Here is a 26,155-nt window from a genome sequence, read left to right on the forward strand (position 1 = left end):
TCATTAACAGAGGGATGAGTCTGCTCTGTTCAGGGAGGGGCAGAAAATCAGAAGTTACACTCATTCATACAACAGAAGGAGCGTGGCTGCTCACTGAGAAGTGTTGCACTCACTTGTTTGTACTTCATCCGTAGCAAATTTGCAGTCAAGGTACGTGCTTTCACTTCTTTTTCAGATGAAACGTTGTCACTATCTAAATTCAGTAGTTTGTTACTTTTTCGAAGCTGCTTCTTGAATTCTTAGTATGTTTCTAGTTCAATTAGAAAAGAACTGGCATCATTAACATTCCAAGAACAGAGGAAGAAAATAATTATCACTGGTACAGCGTGCTAGCTTGGCAGATTTTGCAGAGGTGAAACATTTACATAAAAAAAATGCTTTATTTCAGTGTGCTTAGGATGCCAAAGACTGTCGGGAATGGGCTATATGAGGAAAATGATCTTTCTGGAGGGCAGTGAGTGTGTTCTATTTGTTTTAGCTATAAAAGAACAGAAAGTACAAGCAGCTAACTTCATTTTCAGCTGAGAACTTACCTAACAAGAACCAGGGAAAATGCAGTGACAGTTCTTTCTGTGTGCCCTCAATGTTTTCTCACTGTTTATTGTTTTGATTGTCAGCGTTGTGCCACAGTGTGGATTTGTTTGTACCTTATGCTGCTGACCTGTCTCATCTGTACTGACTGAATGGCAAAGACTAAACCTTCTGAGTTGTTTCTTCTGTAACAAAGAAGGGTTTCAGTTCACCTTTGAACAACTTTATTGGTTTCCTTCTGATATTTATATTAAAATGAAAAAATACAGTGAAAGCAAGATTTATAACATGCTTATAAAAATAAAAAGCTTAGAACTGGAATTGTAATTAGAATGGTATAGCAAAAGGACCAAATGTTGAAATATATGCTACTCGTTTTCCATTACTTAGTATTGTAAGCAGTGGGCTGTGTATAGTAACGGTAATAACAAAATAGTCATGCAGCCAAAATAGTTCAGAGTTTGTCGTTAGAATCCTTGGTTTTGATACGTTGTATGTAATCATGCAGATGCCATCTCCTAAGATTAGAATGTGTTTTTATCTTTAGTAGTTCTACATATTTTCTTAGAGAAACTTGAACAGAGCTAGAAGATAATATATTTCTTTTTATAGCAGAATCTCTAAATCTGAATTATCAGGATATTGTGTAATATCTGTCATATGATTACTATCTTTTCTGATTATTTTTTTTTTCTGGAAATTCACTGGGGAAAAATTGAAGAGAAGCATATTTACACTTCAGAATCATTCAGAAAACTTCTAAATGTGTCTGTTTTTTCAGTCTGAAGAGGACAAACATAAAGAGAAGAGATAAGTGTACCTAAGTTAATAAAGATGATGGGATAGCCAGAGCAGAGACATCTCCAGAACACTTCTGTCAGGTTTTCCACTGAGCCCTGTACATGCTAGAACAAGATTAAGTGAGTAAGTCAGAGTTACCTGAACATTTTGTTCTGCCAAGCCAACAGAAAAGCCCAGCCTTTCCTCTTGAGTTAGAGCTTCCCAAATTAAGGATATCATATCTACACCAGGAAAAAAAATATCTCAGAGCTATATTCTCAGAGCAAGTGTTACCACATTTAAAGTCCTTTCCCAGATAGAAAACAAGAGGAATTGGGAAGAATTTTAGCCTGTTAGTTATCAATAAGCTAAAATTCAGTGCTTAGGAACAGTCAGTTTTAGATAATGTATTTCTTCCTGGGAAGAAGGAGGCAAAAAGCTTTTAGAAACCCAAACCTTGCTATTTTCAGAGTCAGAGTAGGAAAAAAAAAATCTTACTGCAAATCCAGGAATAATGAATAGAGCTTTGCTTTCAAAACAAACACATTCCCTCCCAGTAACCAAGTCAGCAATAAATGTACACCTGAGCTCATTAGCAGTGTTAATCAATATGAAATTTAAAAGAGAAAGAGAGAGAATAAATATTTTCTGTCAAAATGTCATTTAAAGCCTGTTCTTTAAAAGTTATACATAAGCCAGGCTTGTTCTTTTGTCACCAATGGTTTTTAGAACCCTCCCTCCACTCTTAACTTTTGGATTTCCCCTGCCTTATTTAAACATTGATCTCTCTTCCTTCTTGCATACTTCAAATTTTACACACACACACAGATGAAACGTGTGCTCCTGCTCAGCAGATGTGTGACTGCCAACAAACAGGGCCTCAGAGTGGAGGCAGAAGCCATCCTTAGCCAATCCTCTACAGCTGGTGTGGCTTTGGGTGCAGATGCCTGAAGCCTCCAGCTTCTCCTTGCACAATGGATCTGCAGTGCAGTTGCTCTTCTGTTTCTCCTCCTTGTGCTGATGTACAGCATTTCTGATCAGGGAAAGGTTAAACAAGTGACTTTTCTTGAAGTGAATCTATTTCCTGAGCTGGTGATACTATTTGAGTTCTTGTGACATCTGCAAAAGAGTCACACCCTACAGCACTAAACTGGTAACCTGCAGTGGGGCAGCTAAGGGAGAGAAGAGGAAGTAATGCTTTAAAGTGACATTGCCACATATATCTTCACCTTTTGAGACCAGACAGCTGGGTGAACCCCTCTCCTAGCACAGCTAGGAGGATGATAGCCCTTGGTGAGCATTGTATTGAGAAGGGGTTTGGTTTGTCCAATAGAGACTGGTCTGAAATCACAATGATCAAATGGAAAAGTATGAGCCAGCAGTATGTGCTTGCAGCCTTGAAGGCCAACTGTATCCTGGACTGTATCAAAACAGGGGTGGTAGAAAGGCAAAGGAGAGGATTGTCTCCTGCTCTGTCCATGTGAAGCCCCATCTGGAATACTGTGTCCAGGCCTGGGGCCCCCAGCACAAGGAAAACATGGAGTTCTTGAAGTAGGTCCAGAGGATAGCCACAAGGATGATCAGAGGGCTGGAGAACCTCTCTTGTGTAGAAACTTTGACAAAGTTGGACTTATTTAGTTTGGAGAAGAAAAGGCTCCGAGGAGACCTCATTGCAGCCTTCCAGTATTTGAAGAGAGCTTATAATTAGGAGAGAGACTGACTTTTTACAAGGGCAGGAGGAATGGTTTTAAACTGAAAGTGGGAGATTTAGGTTAGTTGTTAGAAATAAAATTTTTACAGAGAGGATTGAAGCAGTAGCACAGGCCGACCAGAGAGGCTGTGGGTGTCCCATCTCCAGAGGTGTTCAGGACCAGGTTTGATGGAGCCCTGGGCCCTGATCTGGTGGAGGGCAGCCAGCTCATGGCAAGGGGTGGAACTGAATTGTCTTTGATGTCCCTTCCAACGTATTCCATTTGCTGATTCTATGATATGATGCAGGTTCAGGATACAGTTTCACACCAAACCCTGTTCAAACTGGAGCCCCCTATCCAGCTCCCCATGAAAGCTCCTGTAAGGGAAGCAGTGAGAACTCCAAATCAGTATTGGAGGGAGGAAAGGGCATCCCTGTGGTGTGACAGCCTGGAGGCGGTGGGTACTACCACAGCAAGAAAACACAGAGGATAAGCAATGCAACAAGAACACTAAATTCAGACACTGCAGGCTGCTGTCTTCCCACAAAGTTACACCTGCTAGCTATCACCACAGGGGTGATACACCATTCACTTAGAAGCAATACTACCATAGTGAGGCTGAAGAACACTGACCATGGTTTAGCACCTCACTGCAAGCCCCAGACAACAGAGAACAGACTAAAGGGAACACAGACCATAAAGAAAAGGAAAAATAACAGAAGGAACGAAGTTGCTTGCTGAAAGCAAGCTGTTTCCATTCTGATGATAAGCAGCCCACAGCATTCAGACATTGTGGAATATCTGATCCATTACAAACTGCTCCAGGACTCTGCAAATATGCTGAAGTAGTGGATTTTACTTCTTTTTGCTGCTGTGCTATATTTACCTCCCCTGTATATCAACTCTTGAGATTGATTCAGCAGCTCTGGGCTTGTCATTGTCATCCCTGCAAATAATGAGGAACTTTCAGGTTTGCAGACCCTCCAGTGCTAGGCCTTGCACGCTTAGGTATGCCAGCATGATTAGGTTGTTGCAAACAAAGCCAGGCTTCAAGCTCTTGAATTACCAGAGAGTGGAGCTTCCTAAATGCAGAAATTCATTTCTCACATTCATTATCTGCAATAAACTCAGCAATAAGAAGAGCAAGCTGTGGTTAGAGCCTAAGGTAATTTTGATATTAACAGGAACTACATATGCATGCACAGAGGCAGAACTGGCTATAGTGGGTTTTCTTCCTGCAATGTTCCTGCAAGTTATCTGGGAGCTGCATCCCCGTGACCCTGGAAGAGCTTTTTTCCTTCCTTGTGGCTTTATGATCTGCCAGCTGACTACCCAAAAGACTGCTGCTCTGGGGTCACAGGGCACAAAGGATGGGCAGTAAACTGCTTGCAGACATCAGGCAGGCCAGTAAGGTAGGAGCAGTTCTTCAGGGCTCCTGAGCTTTGCTGCAAGCAGCTGTGAGGCTTTCATAATTCAAATGTGGGACCTGATCTCTAAATACAGAATCACAGAATATCCCAAGTTGGAAGGGACCCATAAAGATCATTGAATCCAAATCCTAGCTCCAGTGCAGGAGGATGGAAATATTGAAAACATTGTCACTAGGTTTGGCTCTTATATTCTCCAGCGCTCTTTCCCTAAAATGGGCTATATTCTTCACTCTTTCTATTACATTTGACTTCTGCTTAGACTATAGGCTCTTTAAGGCAAAACCTGCCTGTATCCTTGCAGGGCTCTTGCGCATTGATTACCACTGAAGCATCAGATCCCAGTTTAACACAGACAGGACGGTAATAGCATCATCCTACAGGTTTTGCTCTGCCTGCTCCTTCCAGCACAGGGCACTGAAAGTCACAAGCCGTTTTTCCCAAAGTGAACAGCAAAGCAGCAGGCAAATGGTTTGCGGAACTAAAAGTGACCATTAAATCTTTGTTTTGTGGAAATGTTCTCTCTTTTCTCTCTATGCGATCATAGAAATATAGAGAAACACATGCACAGAGGTTATTAGCATCTTGTCAGAGAAGTAAAATGCATGCTCCTCTATATAATCACTATACCCACCCAGCTCTGCTGTACACATTTCTATGTCATCCTCTGAGATGAGGCAATCCATCTCAGATTTTCTGATTCCAACACTTAGTTCCTGGTCCCCACATTTTAACTTGCTGCTAAAAATTATATATATATGGTCAATCATTTGTGATGTGTCCATCTATTATGATTAACACTTTTATGTTTATTTCTTCTCCTTTGCTCGGGCAAGTATTGTATTTTATTTATTATAATTAATGCTGAAATATCCAAGTAATGAGAATCTGGGAGTAACCCTGATGAGCAGATTAATTAATAAAAACTCTTATCTTCTTAGAAACCATTCTTTATAGAGATTTACAGCAAGTAAAAGAATCACATAATGAAAAAAACTTACTGGCAGTTTACAGAAGAAGGGTGCTAGTTTAAAATTTGAGAGCTTCTTACATGGTGCTACTTTTGTTTGTTTGTTTGTTTTCTTGGTGAGCTGCAAGTTCATTTTCAAAGTGATGCTATACCAGCCTGGTTAAGCCTACATAACAAATCTGACAAGTAGGCAAATTGTGAATGAAGGGGATATTATTCACACTAGATCTAAATTTATAACAAACGTGCTTATAAAAACACAGATAGAGACATGTTGCATGAGATATGGATTACATGCTCTCACATTGTACTTACTTCATTTCTCTGAGAAACTTTTTTTTTCATTCAAAAGTCTTCTCATAGCCAAGAAATTCCAGCCAGCTGGCTCAGCAAGAGAAGTATTTCCCAGAACTAAAAGGAAGGAAAGTAACAAAGTGGAGTTGGTTTCGGGAAGGCATCTCCTGCAATATTTTGGAAATGTCAGTCTTTTTCAAAAATGCAAGACAGCAATTTGTTTCCTTCCATAATAGACTTGGTCTACCAGTTGGCATCCAAACCGTGAATATGGTGTTATGCAAGACACTGGGAATTTCATTCTTCTGCATTTGTAAAAAATCCAGGTTTTATAACATTTTGAATAGAAATCCCAGGTAAAAACTCTTATTAATTTGTTGTATATTTGACTCAAACAGAAATTCTTATTCATTCATTTTTTGCTTTCAAGCCCTTTTCTCTCTTGGGAGATTAAACCCCTATTTCCCTTCTTGCCTTCTTTCCAGTGTTCCTTCCTTCCTTTCAGTTAGTAATATTTCTCCAGTGTTTTCTTTAACAGTGTTATGTTCTCTTCCAGGACTCACATCCCCTCATTTCCTCTCCACCTGTTCCTGGCCTGCCACTAGACTTTTCTGCATTCTGCAGATTGCTGCTGCATGCCACAGAGAGCCTTATATGCTACAGTGCCTGCAAAATTGGAGGTACCTGACTTCAAACGGGATGTGATTAACTTAAATTAGAATATTTTTCAAAATTAACTACGCTGGTCAGAAGGTAGAAATTCTGTTTCACATAAAAGTTGGGAGGGAAGGGGCAAAAGGAAGAAATTCCCATCTGGAATGAAAGAATCTTGAATTTTTTTGTAGCAGCAAGAAACCAAAGCATGTGCACTTGTTCAGAGGAAATCTGCCTGGGAATGGGCACCACAGAATTAAGAATTTTGAATGAGGCATCTTCCTTCTAAAGCAAGCTCCTGGTGGATACTGTAATGAGTTGGCCACTTTCATTCTCAATGTTTTTTGGAGCTGCTTCACTTTGTAAAGATAATAAATTATTTGGATGGCCACAGAGCTCAAGAGTGAGTCTGGATCTTATGCTGAGACATGAGTTACTTGTCTGTGTATCTCCTTCATTGTTCAGAATCAGAAACTACATCTCCAAAATCTTTCCTGTTATTTTTTCCAACTCATTTGTGGGGAAAAAAAAAATACTTTTTTTTTTTTTTTTATATCTAGAAATTTTCTGTTTTGGTTGTCCTTTTAATAGAAAAAGGAAATTTGCCTCCTCTGACATGTAGTAGAACATTTCATACAGAGCTGCAGTAAAGGGTGAGGTATGGAAAGATGTATCCATGAATTGTTACCACTGTACAGACAGGACAATACCTGTGATCTCATGTCATGCTACATAGCTGCCCAGTGACATCCCAACACCATTGACTACACAAGCTGAGAAGGATCTCTGCTTTTGCTAGTTGTGGGTACAAGAGTTCTCTGAAGGGGCTGTGGCATGTATTCAAAAAAGAACCTTTCAAACAAAATCCTCACCATGTTTTTGTGTTGGCACTCATAATCTCAAAAGAGCAGATAGACAAATCTTGGCAATCACCTGTGCTCAAAAACTGTGGTCACAGAGTGAAAAACAGAGTTTCTCTATCAGATTCCAGAAAGTCTCTGGCATCTCCTGCTGCTAACAACAGAGGGCAATAAATTAGCACTCAGTTTAATTTCAGAACACTGGCAAAGAATGAAAAGGCAGAAATAAAATCATAATCCAAACACTCGTTGTTGTAAATTGGTGTTGTACATCACACCAGTTGTCAGCTGAAGAAGTATCCTGAGCCTTCCAGACCACAGAGAGTTGAAAAACGCATGAGTGCTTGTACAATCTAGTTAATCACCAAATACTTATCAACATTTATTTGAATGCTTCATTCTGCATTTTCATAGAAATACGGTGTACTTCCATGTAAAAATTGTCATTGGTGTTCTGCTATGTTTTCAGCAGGAAAACAGTCTATGTTTGGGTATATATCCAATTTTATCAGTGCTGGCTTTCAAAATAACTGCAATGCAGTGTGAGGTTCACTATAGTTATCTCTCTCTCACACATACACACATATTTTAAGTATATATATATGGTTTTGAGCTTTCCTTTGCGATATACTCAATGTGATAATTTATATCCTGTTATCTAAAAACTTACATTTTCCAATTGCAAATGCTTCATACATTGGCTAAGGCAGGAACAGAGACACAGAAATAATATGAAATGACTGCCACAGCTGCTCAGGTAACAGCAGAGGTGGGCAAGTTTGACCCAGGAAGGGCAAGACAAAATGACTTTCTGAAGTTTTTCACTGAATTAAGAAAACTTACAGAGTTCCTTCTCCTTGACAAGGGAACTGTCTGGTGCTTGGTTCTCCAGAGAGTACAAAGTGGAAAAGAAAATCAACCATTACATAGTTAATCATACTTTCCAGCCTATTCTGTAGTCTGAGCCCAATTTGATGTTTGAAAACTGTACCTTTATTGGATGAAGATGTCCGTATATTATATGCTTTTTTGGGAGGCATTAAGTGAACCAAAGGTATTCTGTTATTACTAGCTTCTAGAAAAGACAAATGCTGGGTGCAATATCTTCAGATATCTGCATGCTCAGACCCCACAGCATGCTGGCGAGGACAACTGTCCGTATCTGAAGATGAAATCTTAGTTGCAGCAGCACAAAGTGTGTTGTAAAAATGTAGTAGAGCCTGATCAGCTCAAGAGTAAAATCTATTGGAGAAACTTAGCCTTTTATCAAAAGTCATAGTTGTGAGAGTCATTTGTGAAAATGTGCAGAAAGTGCTGCATTATTGCAAATGCCATTAATAATTGTGTAAACATGATTGTAATTGGAGGCACTGGAGGCAAATCTGCTTTTTTGCTTAAATGGCTGTTGAAATGTTCTCTAGAAGCTAGAAGCAAAGTACTTTCAGGGCACAGAGCCATTCATTTGAAAGGCAAATCTCAACATTAAATAGTGCACAAAGGAAGCAGCATGAATAAACATTATTTGGCCATTAGACCTTCACATTTTACCTAGTCACGGGAACTTAGAGCTGATACCCAGGAAAAAGAGCTGTTAGGAGAAAGAAATGGCTAAACAGGGCCAAAGAAGTCTGGTAGCAGTAATGTAGACCTGAAGAGGACATTCACGTGCTCATCAATGAGGAAGCCTTAGGTGGAGTTTTCTAAGCTGCTGAGCAACACTTCTGTGCCTCCACTACAGCAAAGCAAGTAAAGGAGAATCAATTCTTCATCTTCCTGGAAACAAGAATAGTTCAGAATTTACAATTTTTTTCCTCTTATTATTCCACCTCTGTTGCTGCATTCATAATGTCTAGTGCTTTCTGCAGGATATTCCCACTGTACATGGTACAGAAGATACCAAGAAATTTATGCAACTTGGTATGCTTCGTCAGAGTTTTTCTATTTTTCAGCCAAGTAAAAATAAGTGCATGAAGGCAGGTTTGGTTTATTTTTCCTCTGTTATTTTGCCCATATGTACCTTTTTTTTGAGAGAAAACACATAAAAGTAAAAACAAAAACCTTTGCCTCTAGCTCATCTGCTTTAACTGTTGCCAAGATACCGCAGAGCTTTATATAGCATTCCTAGTGTCCCAAAAGACAAGAAGTAGGAATTTTCTTTAAAAACAAGACTAATCCAAAGTCAGATACACTGAGCACCACATCAAACTTACTCATTTCAAATACAGAAAATTAACTATTTTTCAGATTTTAAGTATATTTTGTTGTTAAGCATAATTTTACGTTTCAATCATTTTTTTCCACAACAAATCAGCAGCTTCTCTTTTTCAGCTCTTAAAACCTAGGCTGTTTTAACAGACTAATTCCCAGGAGACTCTTTTCCTTCTCTTCTTTTGTTGTAATTTTGCATTTTATAGCCAGAATGCTCTATTTTATAGTCCCTATAATACTCTGCTAAGCCTCAAAATTTGCCAGCTTGTAGTTATATCATATGGCAAAGGTCACCAGCAGTATCTGAAGTTATTTCAAGAACTCCAAGGTATCTTGCATGGCTGCAGAAACACACACTTCTCAGAGGCCCTATCTCATACTCATTCCAAAATACCCGTACTCAAGCACTCAAATGGCCTCCCAAAAACTTGGCTGCTGCTGTTCTTCAAAATAACTAATTTTTTTCTCTTATGCATCTCCAGTGCTATATTGACTTAATGTCTTTCCTAAAGTCTTACAAATCTCTCCTTCTCCACACTTCTCCCTATAATCACCTAAAGAGATAAGTGAAGGAATATAAATATCTGAAAGGCGAATTTAACAGTACATACTGAAGTAAGTACTACACAGATAACACACATTTAAAACAGGACTTTAAGAGTCCACTGCATCACAAAACAGCCCATAAACAGATGTGAGTGGGCGCATATCAGCCCACAGCGTCACCCCTCAACCTAGGCATCCAGGCTCCCTTCTGCCCTCACTGTAAATCCAGTCAATTAGTCAGTGTATCTCTACTTACTTTTCTGACTTTGAAGAGCCATAGCTCTATCCTGATATTAGCAAAAACCTTCTTTAGCAAAAGCCAGTTCACATGTTACTTTCAACAAAACGTCCATAGCTTCCTAAGGATGCTCAGTGAGCTTTACTTTTTTGACATTCTGCTTCTGTTTGTTGGCTAAATTCAACTGGAAATTCAATTATTAGTATAAGAAGCACAAACTAAGAATTTTAGGATAATCCAAGTTGGAAGGCATCAAGGAAGTCTAACTTCTTGCCATGATACAGGCCAGTGGTGTGGTAAGATCATGTTACTCAAGGTTTCATCCTTTTGTATTTTTAAAACTTCTGAGGATGATAAAGCTAAAACTGAGTGATATAATGGCTGGAGAATCTTGAAGATCTTGTTCTTTTGATCTTAGGCCAGACAGTAATGTTAGAAATGACAATTTCTCATTTCAGATGAAATAAAACTATAGTAACAAAAAAGTACTTTCGGAACCGCAGCAACTTCAAACTTAGGTGCCATTTGAATCATTTGGAGCATTCTACTTTTAGTAGAACCATTTCTAAAATAGGTAATAACAAATCAGGGGATGAACACCACCACTATCTCTAGACCAAATCTATTTAGATTTCATAATGAGAAATTTTCCATACACAGTTATCTTTCCCACAGATTCAGTTCAGATTTTCCTCTTCCTACCAGCTCTTACAATAGTCCAGCCATGTTGTTCTGCTGTTCACTATCTCAGTTGTAGTTAATTTACACACAGATACAATATTCTATCACAAATATTGGACTTATTGAATAGGATTTGTAAAGCACTGAATCCCAAGTTATTCGGAGATGAAAAGTATGGGATTTTTCAGGAAAAGCATAATATAAAAATACTAGTATTGTGACTCCTTTCAAGATATCAATTTGGAAAAAATAATATGTAAGGTGCTTTATCACACTGGATTGGGCTTCTGTTCTTACCACATCTTTCTTTAGTTGATTACAACAGCAAGTATTGAAAGTGTGTGTTTTCCCATCCCACCCATGGGAAAGAATAATAGCCTATTCCCTCTTTAGACCCATTGTTATTGAGATAATTGCTTTAACAGAATACATATTTTTCCTTTTTTATCTAACATAATTGACCCTTAATGGTAACTGCAGAGTAATGGCTGTTGTTCCATGGTGTGCTTCAAGTTTACACATGTGCTTCAAGTTTACACACCGGAGATACTCTAAACTCCTCTTTTAAGAAGTAAAAACTTCATTTTTTGTTCATTGCCTTAATTTTCTGACAAACTGGGAACTTGATTCTCATTAAAAAGCCTTTCCTTCTACAAGGTTATTTTTGTCCCAGTCAAGTTCCTCAATCTGGTTCAACAGAAGGCTCATAAAACTGAATAGTAATTGTGAGAGTAGCCATAGGGTGGAAAGGAACAGCAGAGGAGAATGAAGAACAGGAACTGCTGTGCCTGCATTGCCACAGGAAGTAGCTGCTGATCTACAATATCATGTGAGCTAAAGCCAAGTAAAGATTACTTATACAAAGGGTGGAAATTAAAAATGAGTCACTGAGACAGTAAAAGGAGAGAATAAATCTTTTCATTGTGAAACTGAAGGTAAGAAACATTTTAAGAATTATTCAGGCACTTCTTCTGCCTCTCCAAAATAATGAATACATTCTCAGTAAAGCAGAGTTAAAAAGGATATTCTGAGTAACTTTCAGAGTACATTTCACAATGGCCACATAATTATGCATTTTTTTTATATTTGGACAAAGACACAACTTAAATGCTTGCTAAGGCCTAAGAGAGGGAAGCAACCAATCCCATTGCTCTTTGTCTGGATGGAAACAAGAGAGTTAATATACTGGTGACAGATGACAAAGATGATTTTTGAAACAGTAAAAGTTGAGAAAAAAGATGAGTAAGCAGCTTTGAAAATAAGCCTAAAAGAGAAAGAACAGAAATCATAAAGAAAATGTCTTTCCTGTGTTTTTGTTAACAACAAAAATAAGACCCATCACAGAAGATGGCCTTGATCTTGTGACATGTCTTTCAGTTCTTGCCAAAAAGCTTCTGTTTAGGCTACCCCATCAACTGTTCTTGAGGCCTACTGGACCTGCAGGTGTGAAGATAAAGGATATGCATTGAAGTTGTTATGTCATAACCTCATAATTAATTGAAAAACAATAAAAATCTCTTTCCCCTGCAAAAATTGTCCTGGAAGGAAACCTCTAAATGCATTAAAATGAAACCTACATATCCTTGGCTGGAAACATTTATGACCTGTCAGATGGTCTCAGATGAGGCAGTTAGAGGGAGTTCTGTCACATCTTATTTTCTTAAGTCAATAAATTTTAACATTATAGGCCCTTGAGAAAGCAGAATACTTTCACTCAGCAGAAAACAGACTTTCTAGTAGGCACCATGCTGCAGAAAACCACCCTTACCTACAGCATCTCTTAAACTCCCATTATTTCTCATTTCAGTAACAGTAGATCTGTCAGGCAGGTGCCTTTTTTTCTTCTTATGGCTCTGACAGCTCCTCTGTCGCATTTATTGCAGTTTTTATAGCAGCATGAAGAAGCATGGCTGCTAGACTACTGGGCACCACCAAGGGACAGTTGGCTTCCCAAAGCTGTCTTCAGGGATATTTAGGAGGACAAATCCTTACAAAAATAAATACGATTGGAACAGCCTCAGGTCTGCACAGGATCAGAGATTTAGACTGGAGACTGTGGCAGGCCTTGGGTGTTTTGCTGTTTCTTTCTGCAGCTGATCTTTCCTCTAAAAAAGCGCATCACAAAAGTCTCATATTTCAGAAGTGAGCAAATGCCCATCTCAATTTGCAGCCACTCAAAACTATTTTTTTCCTCCCAGATTTTCTGCTCTTCTGTACCATCATCACCTAGTTGTGTATAAAGCTACACGTACATATGACAAGCCAGCTACTGGCAGTACCTAAATCAGATAAACCCAAAATACTGTTACGGATGATTCCACGCATACTGCAGTGTGGATTTCAGCTGGGTGTTCTATCCAGCCTTCACAAGGCCTTTGTTCTGAATCTGTATTGCTGAAATGAATTTCGGGTCTGGATACCTAACTCCCAGGCACTACCACCAAATAGGTCTGATACAATTGCTTCCATAACCGTGACAGCAAGAGATAGTCATTTCAGGGAATAGGAGAGGCATAAATTGATTCTCTGTAATCTCACAAAAATAAATAGTAAAACCTTACCTGAAACAGCTTATAAGAGCTCTAAAGTTGAGTAATCAGCAGTATTACACCACTTTATTTCAGGGAACACAATCTGGAGGCATGAATAGACTTCTGCAATAGCATTTGTCCACAAAATGAAACATTCTGTTTCATTTTAATTGAATACTCTTTCTCTAAGTTCAGTGCATGTACTTCATTAACTTAATACAGGAAGAAAAATGAGTATCAGCCATATGATTCTAAAAAAAAAAAAAAGGCTCGCAGTGTTATGGTTTCAGTGTAATGATTCCAGGCTGCCTGTCATCTTCCCTGCATGTCCTGCCTGCACGAACTCCTGCACCATGCCCTTCCTGACACACCACACCCTGTTTGCCTGTCCTGTTTGCCCATCCTGTTTGCCTGAACCACTCTATCGTTTTTGAAAGGTCACGGAGAACAGGAGAGGTGCCTGAGGATCAGAGGAAAGCCAAAGTCACTCCAGTCTTCAAAAAGGGCAAGAAGGATGAGCTGGGAGACTACAGGCTAGCCAGCCTCACCTCCATCCTTGGGAAGGTGATGAAGCAGCTTATTCTGGATGTCATCACCAAGCAAGTGGAAGAGAAGAAGGTTATCAGGAGTAGTCAGCATGGATTCACAAGGGAAATCATGCTTGACCAATCTGGTAGCTTTCTATGACATCATGATCAGCTGGGTAGATGAGGGAAGAAAAGTGGATGTTGTGTACCTTGATGTCAGCAAGACTTTAGACACTGTCTCCATACATCCTCATGGGTAAGCTCAGGAAATGTGGAATAGACAACTGGACAGTGGACTGAGAACTGGCTGGCTGGCATAGCTCAGAGAGCTGTGATCAGCAGCAGAGAGTTTTAGTTGGAGGCCTATAACTAGTGGTGTTCCCCAGGGGTTGGTTCTGGGTTCGGTCTTGTTCAATATCTTCATCAGTGACCTGGATGAAGAGATAAAGTGCACCCTTAGCAATTTTGCAGATAATTCTAAACTGGGAGGAGTGGCTGAGTGCATCCAGCAGGTTGAAGGAGGTGATCTTCCCCCTCTACTAAGCCTGTACATCTGAAGTACTGTGTCCAGTTCTGTGCTCCTCATTTCAAGAAAAGACAGGGAGCCTCTGGAGAGGGTCCAGTGGAGGGCCACGAAGATGATGATGGGCCTGGTGCATCTCCCTTATGAGGAAAGGCTGAGAGGCCTGGAGAAGAGCAGACCAAGAGAGGACATTATCAATGTTTATAAGTATCTAAAGGGCAGGAGCTGCAGGGTTAGACTAAATGATCCCCAGAGATCACTTCCAACCACTACAATTCTCTGATTCTGTGAAGATGCTGGCAACAAAACTCTCCTGCTGTATTTGCATTTTAAACAGACAGAAGGAATAAATCAATAAGCCAGTTTCAACTTCTTACCACTGATTTTTTTTTTTTTCGTTTTTAAAGCTTTTGTGTAGTCTTATATCCTTCTTTATGTAATACAAAGATAAGAAGCAGTAACTTGTGTATAAGATGACTTAATGTTGTTTCTCTAAGCAAACAAAACATACAATAATAATATTTATATTTCAGCCTTTTCCTTTTCAGTTTTAAAAATGTCTGGTATCACTACCACTTATGTTGATGCTAATAAATAAGACCAAGACTAACTAAGACCTCAATCCAAGTGCCTGGATGTATATCAACACTGAACAAAAAAGTTCTTGAACTGGGCAGCACAGATTGTGGTGACTAGAGAGTTTATTCTATTGTCTAGGGGGAAGGAATGTTCAAAGTTTGCTTTGAATAAACTTGAATCAAACCTCCCTTCATCCTGACAAATTTTCTGGTGGATTAGAAGCCTTATACTGCTCAGAGAAGTAGGCATGTCGTAAGAGGCAGAGCATGGACACAGTATGACACGGTGGGAGAGTGGTGTAGTGGTTCCTTGCACTTATTCCAAAGTGACACGACTATGGTTAGCTGACCCTGATCCCAAAAAGGAAAGGAAAGGAGAAATTTTTCATGTCTGTGAAAAGCTGACAAACTGTAAACCCAGGACAACAACGTAGGACAACAGCAAGCACGCAAGCTGAAAACATTGGTAGAAATATAACTGCAAGGATGCTCAGGTCCTTGTTTAGTTTTAAGCTGTATCTACAATTGCTTATGGGCAAAAGAAGGACTGGTTATCGTAGGAAACCATGAATTAGAAATGGAAGTGTGGAGGCCTGCAGTGACTCATTTCAGCCCTAAGATCATAGGTGATGTCATTTATGGACAATTTGATCATACCAGGATGTGGCTATAATTTACAAATAAGAGAAAGCGTAAACTTTCAGAACCTGAAATATTACATCATGCTTATAATTCCAATACTTTTGTAATTGGAAATATTGCCATGGGCTAAACAGTCTTGCCTCAAGGAATGTTTATGCTATTTTTTTGTAAGTGTAATTCAAACATCTCATCATTAATTGAATGATACCAAGAAGAAACTATCAAACAGTGAGTATTCTGCCTAAGTTCAAGACTGATAATCCTCTTTCGCCCTTTTTGGTCACCAATACCTTTACTTACATAATAGTTTACACTTAGGTTTCCCGATCCTCGAGAAACAAGCAGCCAAGAAGGTTGAGGTCATATGGCAACAGTTTTTGTCTTCTGCTTTGTCCTGTGTTCTTGCAGATTATTTCTCACTGTATCTCCGCACATGAGCAGATACTTAGCATAGTACAATAAAAGTTTAACACCACTGTCAGAGGTACCCAAATCTGATCGTGAAATCTGACTGTTCACTTGATGCAACATGGGCATTTCTCCATTTGGAGAAGAAAATGTCTCAGCTTTCCTGGAACTCATTCATATCCATTAGCACTATTAACTGAGTGCTAATTTTTTCCCCTGCATTTGCATTCCTTATTTTGCAGTTCTTAATCTTTAGAGGGCTTGTAATTGTGCTTCATCATATTCTGCATCTCCTCCTTCAGACTATCCTTAGGCTCTAGCATGTACAGCAGTAGCATGGAGACCTTACATCCTCACCTAATATTTATCTCAAGGATTCCTGGACTCTGTGCATTATCTTTGACTTTCTGCTCCTCTTTCACCTCTCTTCTGGCATGCTCCCCCCACGATGGTACATACAAGTCTATCCTTGATTAATAGAAGAATCCACCAGGTTTACAGGCAAAGACAAAAAGTGTCAATGACTGTTCACAGCTCTCAGAGCTTTCAGATCATGGCATTTGTGACTGCCACCTTTTGGAGTTCCTTACCCCTTACATGTAAACAATCCAGGACCACAGCAATTACAGTATATTACCCTCTTCTTCCCAGTCTCTGTGTGAGTGTACCTTATTTGCAGCATTGGCTGGATCATGCCTTTGCTCAACATATGACTGCAATAGCCAACACCATAGCCCTGCTCCACTGCTCAGGACAGTGTTTGAAAACAGTAGAGGGCTGGGTGCCATCAGCACAGGCAAGGTGTGGCTATCTGCCACACAAGCCATGCTGCAGCCTCTGACTGCCAAAACCTTGCCAACTATGCCCAATACTACTAGCAAAAAAAATAATTCTGGAACAACAAAAAACAATGACTGAGAATGTTTTTATCTGACTGTAAAGGATGAAATATCCAGTAATAAGAGATGAACTTCAGCAGGAACAAATTCAACCCACTTCAGCAATTCTTCATAATCAGTAATAGTAACTGCTTCAGCTAGACAGTTTACGTCAAAATCATCAGGTAAAATCAGTCCAAGATGAGACATTAAAACTGCTTTGCATTGTACACACAGTGTCTTTTTGAGGGGATTACACTTATTTTCACTGGCCTGAGATAAGACAGTGGCAAATCAATCTCTTTTCTAAATTGTGGTTGTGTAAATCATAATATATTCAGTAAGCACATGGTTTAAATGACTTTCCCGTGCTGCAGAGAATAGCCCCAGGCAATTGTTTAAATAGGACATGTAATGATGACTAGCACATTTTACACCGTTCACACCCTCATTTCTAACAATGTTTTACACAAGGGCCTGAGCTAAGGACCAAGGAAACAGATAAGCCAGGAGCCACACAGCACGAGCCTTAGTCACATTCTCTGTCCTGAAGTCTGTTTCTAGACCCCAGTAATGTCACAAAAGTAACTTATTTTAAACAATTCTCGGTCTTTCTAAAGCACAATCATTTAAAAGGTGAATTACAGGAAAAATATCATCAACCAATGGGCAGTTTTTGTGCTTCCGTTTGCTGTAAAATTAATTCCTGGTTCTTGCTTTCCTATTAGTCATAATTATGAGAAATAGGCATAGAAATTGCCAACAATATCATAGCCTTTATGACTTTGAATTACTAATGAATGCCTTACTAAGTATCTGCAGATACTCAACCTCAAAGAATTTCATAGTGCACTTAATTCTTGCTGCTGCCTGCTCCTGGCAGAAACAACAGCTTCTGCTTACAGCATCGCCCAACAGAACTTCTGTTCTCACATGATCTTCTGTTGGTCCATTAGCATTTTACCTCCAAAACACTGTTAGAGCATGAAGTGCCAGGAAAAAGGGCTACAAAGAGGGTGACGGGTCTAGAGGACAAGATGTATGAGAAACAGCTACGGCTCCTTGGCTTGTTCAACCCAGAGCAGAGGAGGCTGTGAGGAGGCATTTGGCGGCCTGCAGCTCCTCACAGGGACTGGCAAAGCAGTACTGTGCTCTGCTCTATGTGACAGCGACAGGGCCCGAGGGAACAGCATGGAGCTGTGGCAGGGGAGGGGCAGATGGGAGTGTTGTTTCATCACTAAATGTGATGAAAATTCTCAGTCTCACTTGTTTTATCCAGTTGACCTGTACTGCCTGACACTTGTGTTGTAAATTTTATGGCAGAGAGTTTTTGTTATACATAATGAAATGCAATCTTGATCTTTGCATTTGGTTCCCAAGCACTACAGTACTTAATTAAAATAAATATGCAAAATACGGTCATCATTTTTCAGCAGTTCTTCATCTAAGAGCCAAATGTCAATGTGCATGCTTAGGATTGACTTTTACCAACCAGCTAGTGCAGTAAACAGAACATGAATCAGAACTTCATCCTTCCAGGAATTACAGACATTTCTCACTGCCAAGTTACCAGATGAGTCAGAAAAATGTTTTAGTTAAAAATACATCTGAAAAGCTTCCAATAAAACCACAATATTATCAGAGGTATTTTAAAGACCTGGAATAAAACAAGCAATATTGCTGTCACCTAGTTCAGATAACTATGCATACAGGCCTGGATTCTTATATTTGGGCATTCAGTGTCTCAGAAACATAGGAATAATTACCACAGCTAACATTTTAATAGTGCCAAGTGGAATCTGGACATTCAACTGTTTGATTCTAGTGACATTTAAACACGTATCTGAGATTTATGTCCTTAAATAATTCCCTGTAAGACCTTATGCTGGTTTTCACATTGTGCTCTTACACTGAAATTAACTCACTGGAGCTTCACTGCAGACAGGTAATAGAATCAGAATATCCCAAGTTAGAAGGGATCCATAAGGATCAAGTCCAACTCCTAAGGTCTTTGCATACATGATGGCCACTATCTTTGCCAATCTGCGAACCCATCTGCTATGGATTAATTACACCTAAATTCCCTTCCAAAGGTTGTACCATTCATCTCTTCTGTGACTTGCCTGTAGAAAGAGATGGTAACACAAGTACAGAAATATGCAGGTGATTCCAGTGAGTTGACAAAGACACACTGCTTCCAAATACTAATCCTCACTCCTGCAGCATTCTCAGTGCAAACTAGACCTGCAAACTAAATTGCTGTGAGAGGAGATTTTGATAAAAACAAGGAGCTGTGTGGAGAGGAAACACAGAAATTGAATTCCATCAGTTCTAATTTAGGAAGAAAATGTTGAGAGACAAGCCTGTGAGCTTTTCAGCTGAAAGCAGGAGTCTCACAGTGATGCATCTTCCTTTGGGAAACTATGAGTATTGATACACAAAGATAAGAAAAGGAAGTAATCATCACCCTCATCAAAGAATTAGAAATAAAAAGAAAAAAAAGAAAGAAAAGGAAAACAAAACAAACTTGCTGTTTTCTTTTATTCACTTACTAGTGAATAAAGGCCGGCAAATGTTCTTTGCCAGCTTCAGTTAACCTGCTTATTACAGTGATGGCTGTTGCTTTGCACCCTTAAAATTGATCCACACATACAGTCGATGGCAGTTTGCTCTGTGAACCCCTCTGCAAGCAAAGCAGGGTGACTAGAGAAAAGCAACCCAGAGAATCCTATGTATGTTTGATGCCATCTTTGTTTAAGACAATGGGAAAAGCAGAGCCAACTTCTCTTCTTGTCTTTTGCAGCAAAGAGCTAGCAGTGTCATTTTACCTTTTTTTTTTCTCTCTTTCTCTGCACAGAAATGGTTACCATCACACCTGAAAACGTTACACAACTTTACAATGTTGTGGCCACACAGGAGTTTACAATCAGTTCAGCAGATTTCCACAATAATTCAAGTGTGCATCAAATGAATGAATATGAATGTATTAATCCAGATGCATGGAAATGGCTACAGACTTATCAGCCTGGATTCCTTTGGATTATATTTATTCTGGGAACAATAGAAAATGCCTTTGTCCTTATTGTCCTGTGCTTCCACAAGAGTCGCTGCTCTGTGGCTGAAATTTACCTAGCAAACATGGCATTTGCTGATCTAATGTTTGTCTGTTCTTTACCTTTCTGGGCCATTAATATTTCTAATAACTTTCAGTGGCCTTTTGGCCTGTTCCTCTGTAAAGCTGTCAACACAATCAGCTACATGAACTCTTACTCTAGCATTTATTTTCTGACATTAGTGAGCATCGACCGCTATCTGGCCTTGGTAAAAACCATGTCTCTGGGACGGATGCGGCGAACAGCCTGTGCCAAGTGGAACAGCTTTATAATCTGGATGTGTGCATTGTTCATATGCTCACCTACAATGGTGTTCCGAAACTTACAGTATTTCAAAGAGTACAACATCACAGCCTGCTCTCTTGATTATCCAAACCCCTACTGGCACCCTGCAAACAATTGCCTGCTGAATACTGTGGGCTTCATGATCCCACTCTGTGTAATTACCTATTGCACTACTCAGATCACCAAGGCCTTACGAAGTAATGAGTTACAAAAACTGAAGTTAATCCAGACAGAGAGGAAAGCTACCTTGCTGGTCCTTGCTGTGCTCTTGCTGTTTGTCATTTGCTGGCTTCCATTCCAGATCAGCACCTTCATCGATACAGTCTGCTACCTAGTAGGGAATTTGAAATGCCTTGAAGAAATCAATGATATTGTGACCCAGATGGCAATGTACTGCGCCTTTAGCAACAGTTGCTTGAACCCAGTCCTGTACGTTATTGTTGGGAAGCACTTCCAGAAGAAGGCAGTGGAATTCTACAAAGACTTGATCCCACAAAAGTGTAGAAAATCACAGTCTGTGAAGACAGAAAACTCACTGGACACTTTAAGAACTTCCATTTCAAGTGAATATCTAAGGAAAAAATCTGTTTTGCCATCATCACAATAGCACAATTTGTTCATAATGGAAAAAACAAACAACACTTTTGCCATATCAGTCTCCACTAATATGCATCTGCTATGAGTCAACAGAATGAACACGTAGCAGCATTCATCATTTGAGGGAAAGCAGAGGTTTGAACTTAAAATCAAACACAATACAGTGAATTGCTTCTAGTATTACTGGTCATTTTTTTCAATCGAATCATTCTTTGTAGCATATTTACATTTTCATGGCTGAATTATAGTGTTTTGCATGTATCATTTGAAATGATTGTATTTCTGTGGAATATAAGTGTCAGAATGCACATGCAGTTCTCTGAATAGAGTCCCAGTCTGGAAGCTATTGTAAGGGTCATGCAACTACTTATGGTACCTATACCCTTGGATAGAGTACATTTTTTTATTGGATGGAGTTGTATTTATGTAAGTTTAAATGAATCCATCAAGACTATTATTGAAATGGATTTTCAAACATGGTCATCTTCTGGGCTTTTCTTTACTTGATTTACAAGCTGGGCCTTCTTGCAAGTGCTGTGACTGCTGGGTGCTGATTTACATCTGCCTGTATGTATGCATAGTTCAGAAAAGGCAGTGCAGTAAAGAAAGGAAGGCCGCAGCCAACCTCATGAAGGCAATGGAGTGTTCTTTATAGCAGGAGGCTCCTCACTCCTGCAATGAGGTAAAGCATTCACTATAGAGAGCTCTTTGGAGTTAATGTTATTCACATTTATACCTATCCTTCAGCTCAGAAACTTGTTTTTGAATATTCAGAAAGCATAATTAATATTAGCAATATTATTTAATGGAAACAAATGCTCAGTGCTCACAAGAAGAAAAACATAGAGGAGAGCATCACCTCACTGCCTTAAATAGATGACTGAAGCTAATAGGGGTCTTGAATGCTAGGAATACTCAAAATATGACATTTTCCAGTTCTAATACTACCTAAATTTTATTTTCAGAGTTAATCTGATTAAAATACAAAATAACAATTCATAAATTAGACAATTTAAAAATGAAAAAATTTTACACAGAAGAAGCTCAGTGTCCTTAATGGCCAGTAAGAACTTTTACTTCTAGGAACCTAGATCTAAAACCAAATTGGTGACAATCTGAAAGCTTCTGAAATCAACAGAGCCTTCCTGTTCCTTTCAAAACACTTAAAGTTGGAACTTTAAGCACTTAAATTAAAACTCTGAAGAAATAGTTTTGAGACATCAGTAAACTCGAAGTGCTAATGTGTGACCTTTATTCATAAGAGCTAGAATGGAATAATAAAGTTCCATTCAAGCTAGGAAATCTGTATTCAATCTTCAAGTAATTAAACTAACGAAACATTCTTGAAGTCTGTGAATGTGCTAATAATAAACTACAGGATTTAGATGGCTACAGATAATTTGTAAACAATTTCTATAGGCTTCATTTAAACACACGTTATAATTCTATATCATAAATACTTCTACTGTTTGTTCTATATATTGTCCAAGATGCCTATGATGAAACAGTGAAGTCTTACTGTTATCTCCAGTGTTACCAGTATTGTCTTGTTCAGGAGCATGCTGTTCACATAACCTTTAAGTGAAACCAAACAGGGGTTATGGGGACAATGGAAGAGAATTTTTAGTGTTTGGTACTGACAAGTTTAAACATGAAAATATTATGATATGTAAAGAATATGGCATTAATTTAAAGTATGTAAATAAATAGATGTGTTATTTTGCTATACAGTAAATACGTACAACAGAAAATAAACTACCTTAAGATATGAAATGTGATGGTGTTTTGTTCTCTAGCTTGAGTTCACTTACTTAGGAGGGACTTGTCAGAAGTGCAACTGTTACGGATACTTTCCTTCTTCTTTCACTTCCTGTTGTACCAAGAGAAAGCAAGTTGAAAGAACAGAATTTTAGCTACTTTAAAAGCTTTGGGTCAGTTTTCTTTTGGGTCAGCCCATTTCTGAATGGTGCTGAACACCCCCAATTTCTTTTGAAGGTAAAAATTAATTAAGATGGATAAAGATACTGAAATCGCTTCAGTAGCTTTTCTTTGCACCTTTTTCTCTTGAAGCAGCAGATGCTCCTTTTCTTTCTGAGGACTTGGGGTACCCAAGAACCTGTAGGTGCCCTCCATAGCTGTCTGCAGGATGGGCTGCCTGCCTAAAGCCTTTACTCTTCTATGAAAGCACAGATATCAACAGTAAGGCAAAGTCTTTACATCAAGCTCTGTAGATTGTAAAATGCAATAGGCTGATTTCCAAGTCCCTCACTTTCTAGACCTATCACATATTGTCTAGTACTGGCATATACCACTTCTGCAGGTAACAAAGTAAAACCAGAGGAACAGCAACTGTATGAAAACTCAGCTGACATTTTAACAGAGTAGTTCAGTTGGAAGGGACCTTCAAAAATCACGAAGTCCAACTACTTGACAACTTCAGGGGTAACCTCAACTTAAAGCATTGTCTAAATGCCTCAGGCATTGACAGCCGACAGGCATAGGGCACTCCCTAGGAAGCCTGTGCCAGTGTTTGACCATGTTCACAGTGTAGAAATTTTTCCTAATGTCCTGAGTGATCCTAGCAGCTCTGCCACTCCCACCTTGCTATCAGTTCCAGGAGCAGAGCCAGGCACCTCCTGCTTCCCATCCTCAGGAAGCAAGGTCAGCTCTCAGCTTCCTCTTCTCCATCTGGACAGCCCAGTGCCCTCAGCCTCTCCTGACAGGGCATGCCTTTCACTGTCACAGCTTTTCTGCCCTCCACTGGACGATTCCAAGGACTTTAACAACCTTTCTTAGTGTGTGGAGCCTAGGTCTGCAACGCCATATGCAACGTGAAGCTACACTAATGTTAAATATAGCTAACAACCACCTCTTTTGACCACTTTGCTGTGCATAATGCATCCCACAATGCAGTTTGGCCTCTTGCCTGCAAGGGCACACTGCTGGTCTGTGCTGAGCTACTGTCAGAGCACCCTAGGTCCCCTCTTGCTGAGCTGCTCTCCAGCCACTCCTCTCCCAGCCAGTGTCTGGCATTGCTCCGTGTAGATATGGGCAGAAATATTATAAACTTTTTACTGCCTGTTTTTTCAAGTGTATTATTGACTCCACCTGGAAAACAAAATTAACAGTCTTACAAGGAGTTAGTCCAAGTGGCAGATGCTTGTTGTGGATAGGAGGATGTTGCTGTTCATGCAAGTATTCTGTGGAGAAGTCAGGAACTCAGACTAAGATTCTAAGATATTTAAGCACGTGGTCTAAGATGATTTAGCACCTATATTAGATCCTATTCATTTCACAATTTCCAGGAAACGCATATAATTGCAATTTTGATTCTTCATTGCTGAAAACAAGTTTTAAACATGAAAATAAGAAACAATAGAAAATCAGAAGCTAGATTAACAAAGAGGAGTTGGGCTAATGCTTTGATCTAGTTTGAAATGATGATTTTAGTAAGTCTGCATTTTTTATCATTTACGTTTTAGATGTAGCTACCATCTGCTATTGGATGTCTGTGAGAAAACACGGATGTTGGCTGCTCTTAGAAAATTTATGTCCAAGCAAGGCTGAAATCCAAACTTCTTGTTATTGCTCAAATGTTCTTTATGAAAAAATAACTTCAACACAAATCCACTAGCGTAAGCAAAGAGGAAATTATGGAAAGTTTATGACGAAGATCTACTCTTCCATTTAACTTACCTTAGTGACTCAGTGTGGGATGAGATATTTAAATACTGACCTCCTCTAGGTTATTAGGAACTCTTATGTTGTGTGTTCAAAAAAACTCTTCACCAAAATAAAAATTTTAATTAATACGTAAAAAAAAATTGACAGAAGTGAAGCAGATGGCGTCATTTGAGATATTTTTAATTCTGCTTCATTCGGTTAGTAAAATAAATAAATGTTGAAGTAAGTTACTGTTTAAATGGAAGTATTTGAGCTTTAAGTCTTCAAATCAAATACTGGATTTTTTTAGAATTTTCTTCAGTGTGATTGCATTCAAACAGAACAATTTTTCAAGTTTCTGTAAAACGTACCATAATATAGCATATTTTTAATCAATAAAATGAAAGTTAGAATAAAACTACTTATCATGATGATAAGGAAGTCTGCCATGTGATACCAGAGTGCAGCCTTGCATGATCTTTTATTTTAACTAATTAATCAAACAAGAGTGCAGTGGAGTAAGAATTTGGAGAGATGGTGAATTTGTTGGGCAGACAGCCAACAAGACTAATGTTTTCAAACAGAATTGTATCATAGAACAGCTGGGTTGGAAGGGACCTTAAAGTTCATCCAGTTCCCACCTCCCGCTGTGGGCTGGCTGTCCCCACCAGCTCAGGCTGCTCAAGGCACCATCGTAGCCTGGCCTTGAACACTACCAGCTCTCTAGGCAGCCTGTACCACTGCTTCACCACCCTTTGAGTAAAAAAATTTCCCCCTAACATGTAGTATAAATATCCCTTCTTTTAGTCTATAAGTGAATAGTATTTCAGTTCGTTATTTTTTCACTGATTTTTAAGAAGTTGAAGATACCTATTGTTTACACGTGTAGTTGAGAGATTTGTATTTAAAAATCCGATATATACATACCAAATCTGATTTTTTTTAATGTTTCTAAGATTAGAGGGCAATTAAAATGAAAAAATCAAGTTTATAGACAATTAGTCTCAGTCAACGAAGTCTCATGTAATGAAACGAAATGCGGATTGCATTTTGCGTGCCTGATAAAATACAGACATGATCACACAATCCTGAGAAGTAACGATCACAGAGATTCATGCACTAGATAGCTATAGTGGTTTGCAAATGACATCAGTTTTCAAAAATGGTGGAAAGGTTTAGTGATTCCAGGTTTCAGCTACCCTTCCCAAACACCTCTTCTGCTCTAATCCCAACTCCTTGGCATGGCACACCATGTATGCAGTATCACCTTCCCTACACCAGCTGGACAGGAAAGAGTTCTCAAAGCAAAAACCTCATAGAAAGTTTTTCTTTGATTGTGTTGGCGCTGAGAGAGAGGTTTGGAGCTGTTGATAAAATTGCCATTGTTGCAAACATTGTTATTCATACAAAAGAACTATTAATTGCCTTTGACCTGTATTTGAGACCTTTATTTATGTTCAGGTAGGAGCAAAAGTCAAGGCCTACAGCTTGACTTTTTCAAGAATTTCACAATGAGAATGAAATATCTCA

General features: G+C 39.1%; 1 protein-coding gene across 5 annotated transcripts; it reads left to right on the forward strand.

Moving 5' to 3' along the window:
- Positions 1-26,155, forward strand: BDKRB2 (bradykinin receptor B2). Of its 5 annotated transcripts, none has more exons than XM_031553669.1 (4): positions 2-150; positions 6,250-6,373; positions 13,849-15,909; positions 19,825-26,155. In XM_031553669.1, exon 4 carries the CDS (start codon positions 19,827-19,829, stop codon positions 20,970-20,972), a length of 1,146 nt encoding a protein of 381 aa, XP_031409529.1. In that variant the 5' UTR covers positions 2-150; positions 6,250-6,373; positions 13,849-15,909; positions 19,825-19,826; the 3' UTR covers positions 20,973-26,155. The 5 variants fall into 5 exon arrangements, with proteins under 5 accessions (XP_031409528.1, XP_031409529.1, XP_031409527.1 ...); XM_031553667.1 differs by having other exon boundaries at positions 13,849-14,194; XM_031553668.1 differs by lacking the exon at positions 6,250-6,373 and having other exon boundaries at positions 1-150; positions 13,849-14,194.

The sequence above is a fragment of the Meleagris gallopavo genome, chromosome 5, assembly GCF_000146605.3.
Source record: "Meleagris gallopavo isolate NT-WF06-2002-E0010 breed Aviagen turkey brand Nicholas breeding stock chromosome 5, Turkey_5.1, whole genome shotgun sequence".
Lineage (NCBI taxonomy): Eukaryota > Metazoa > Chordata > Aves > Galliformes > Phasianidae > Meleagris > Meleagris gallopavo.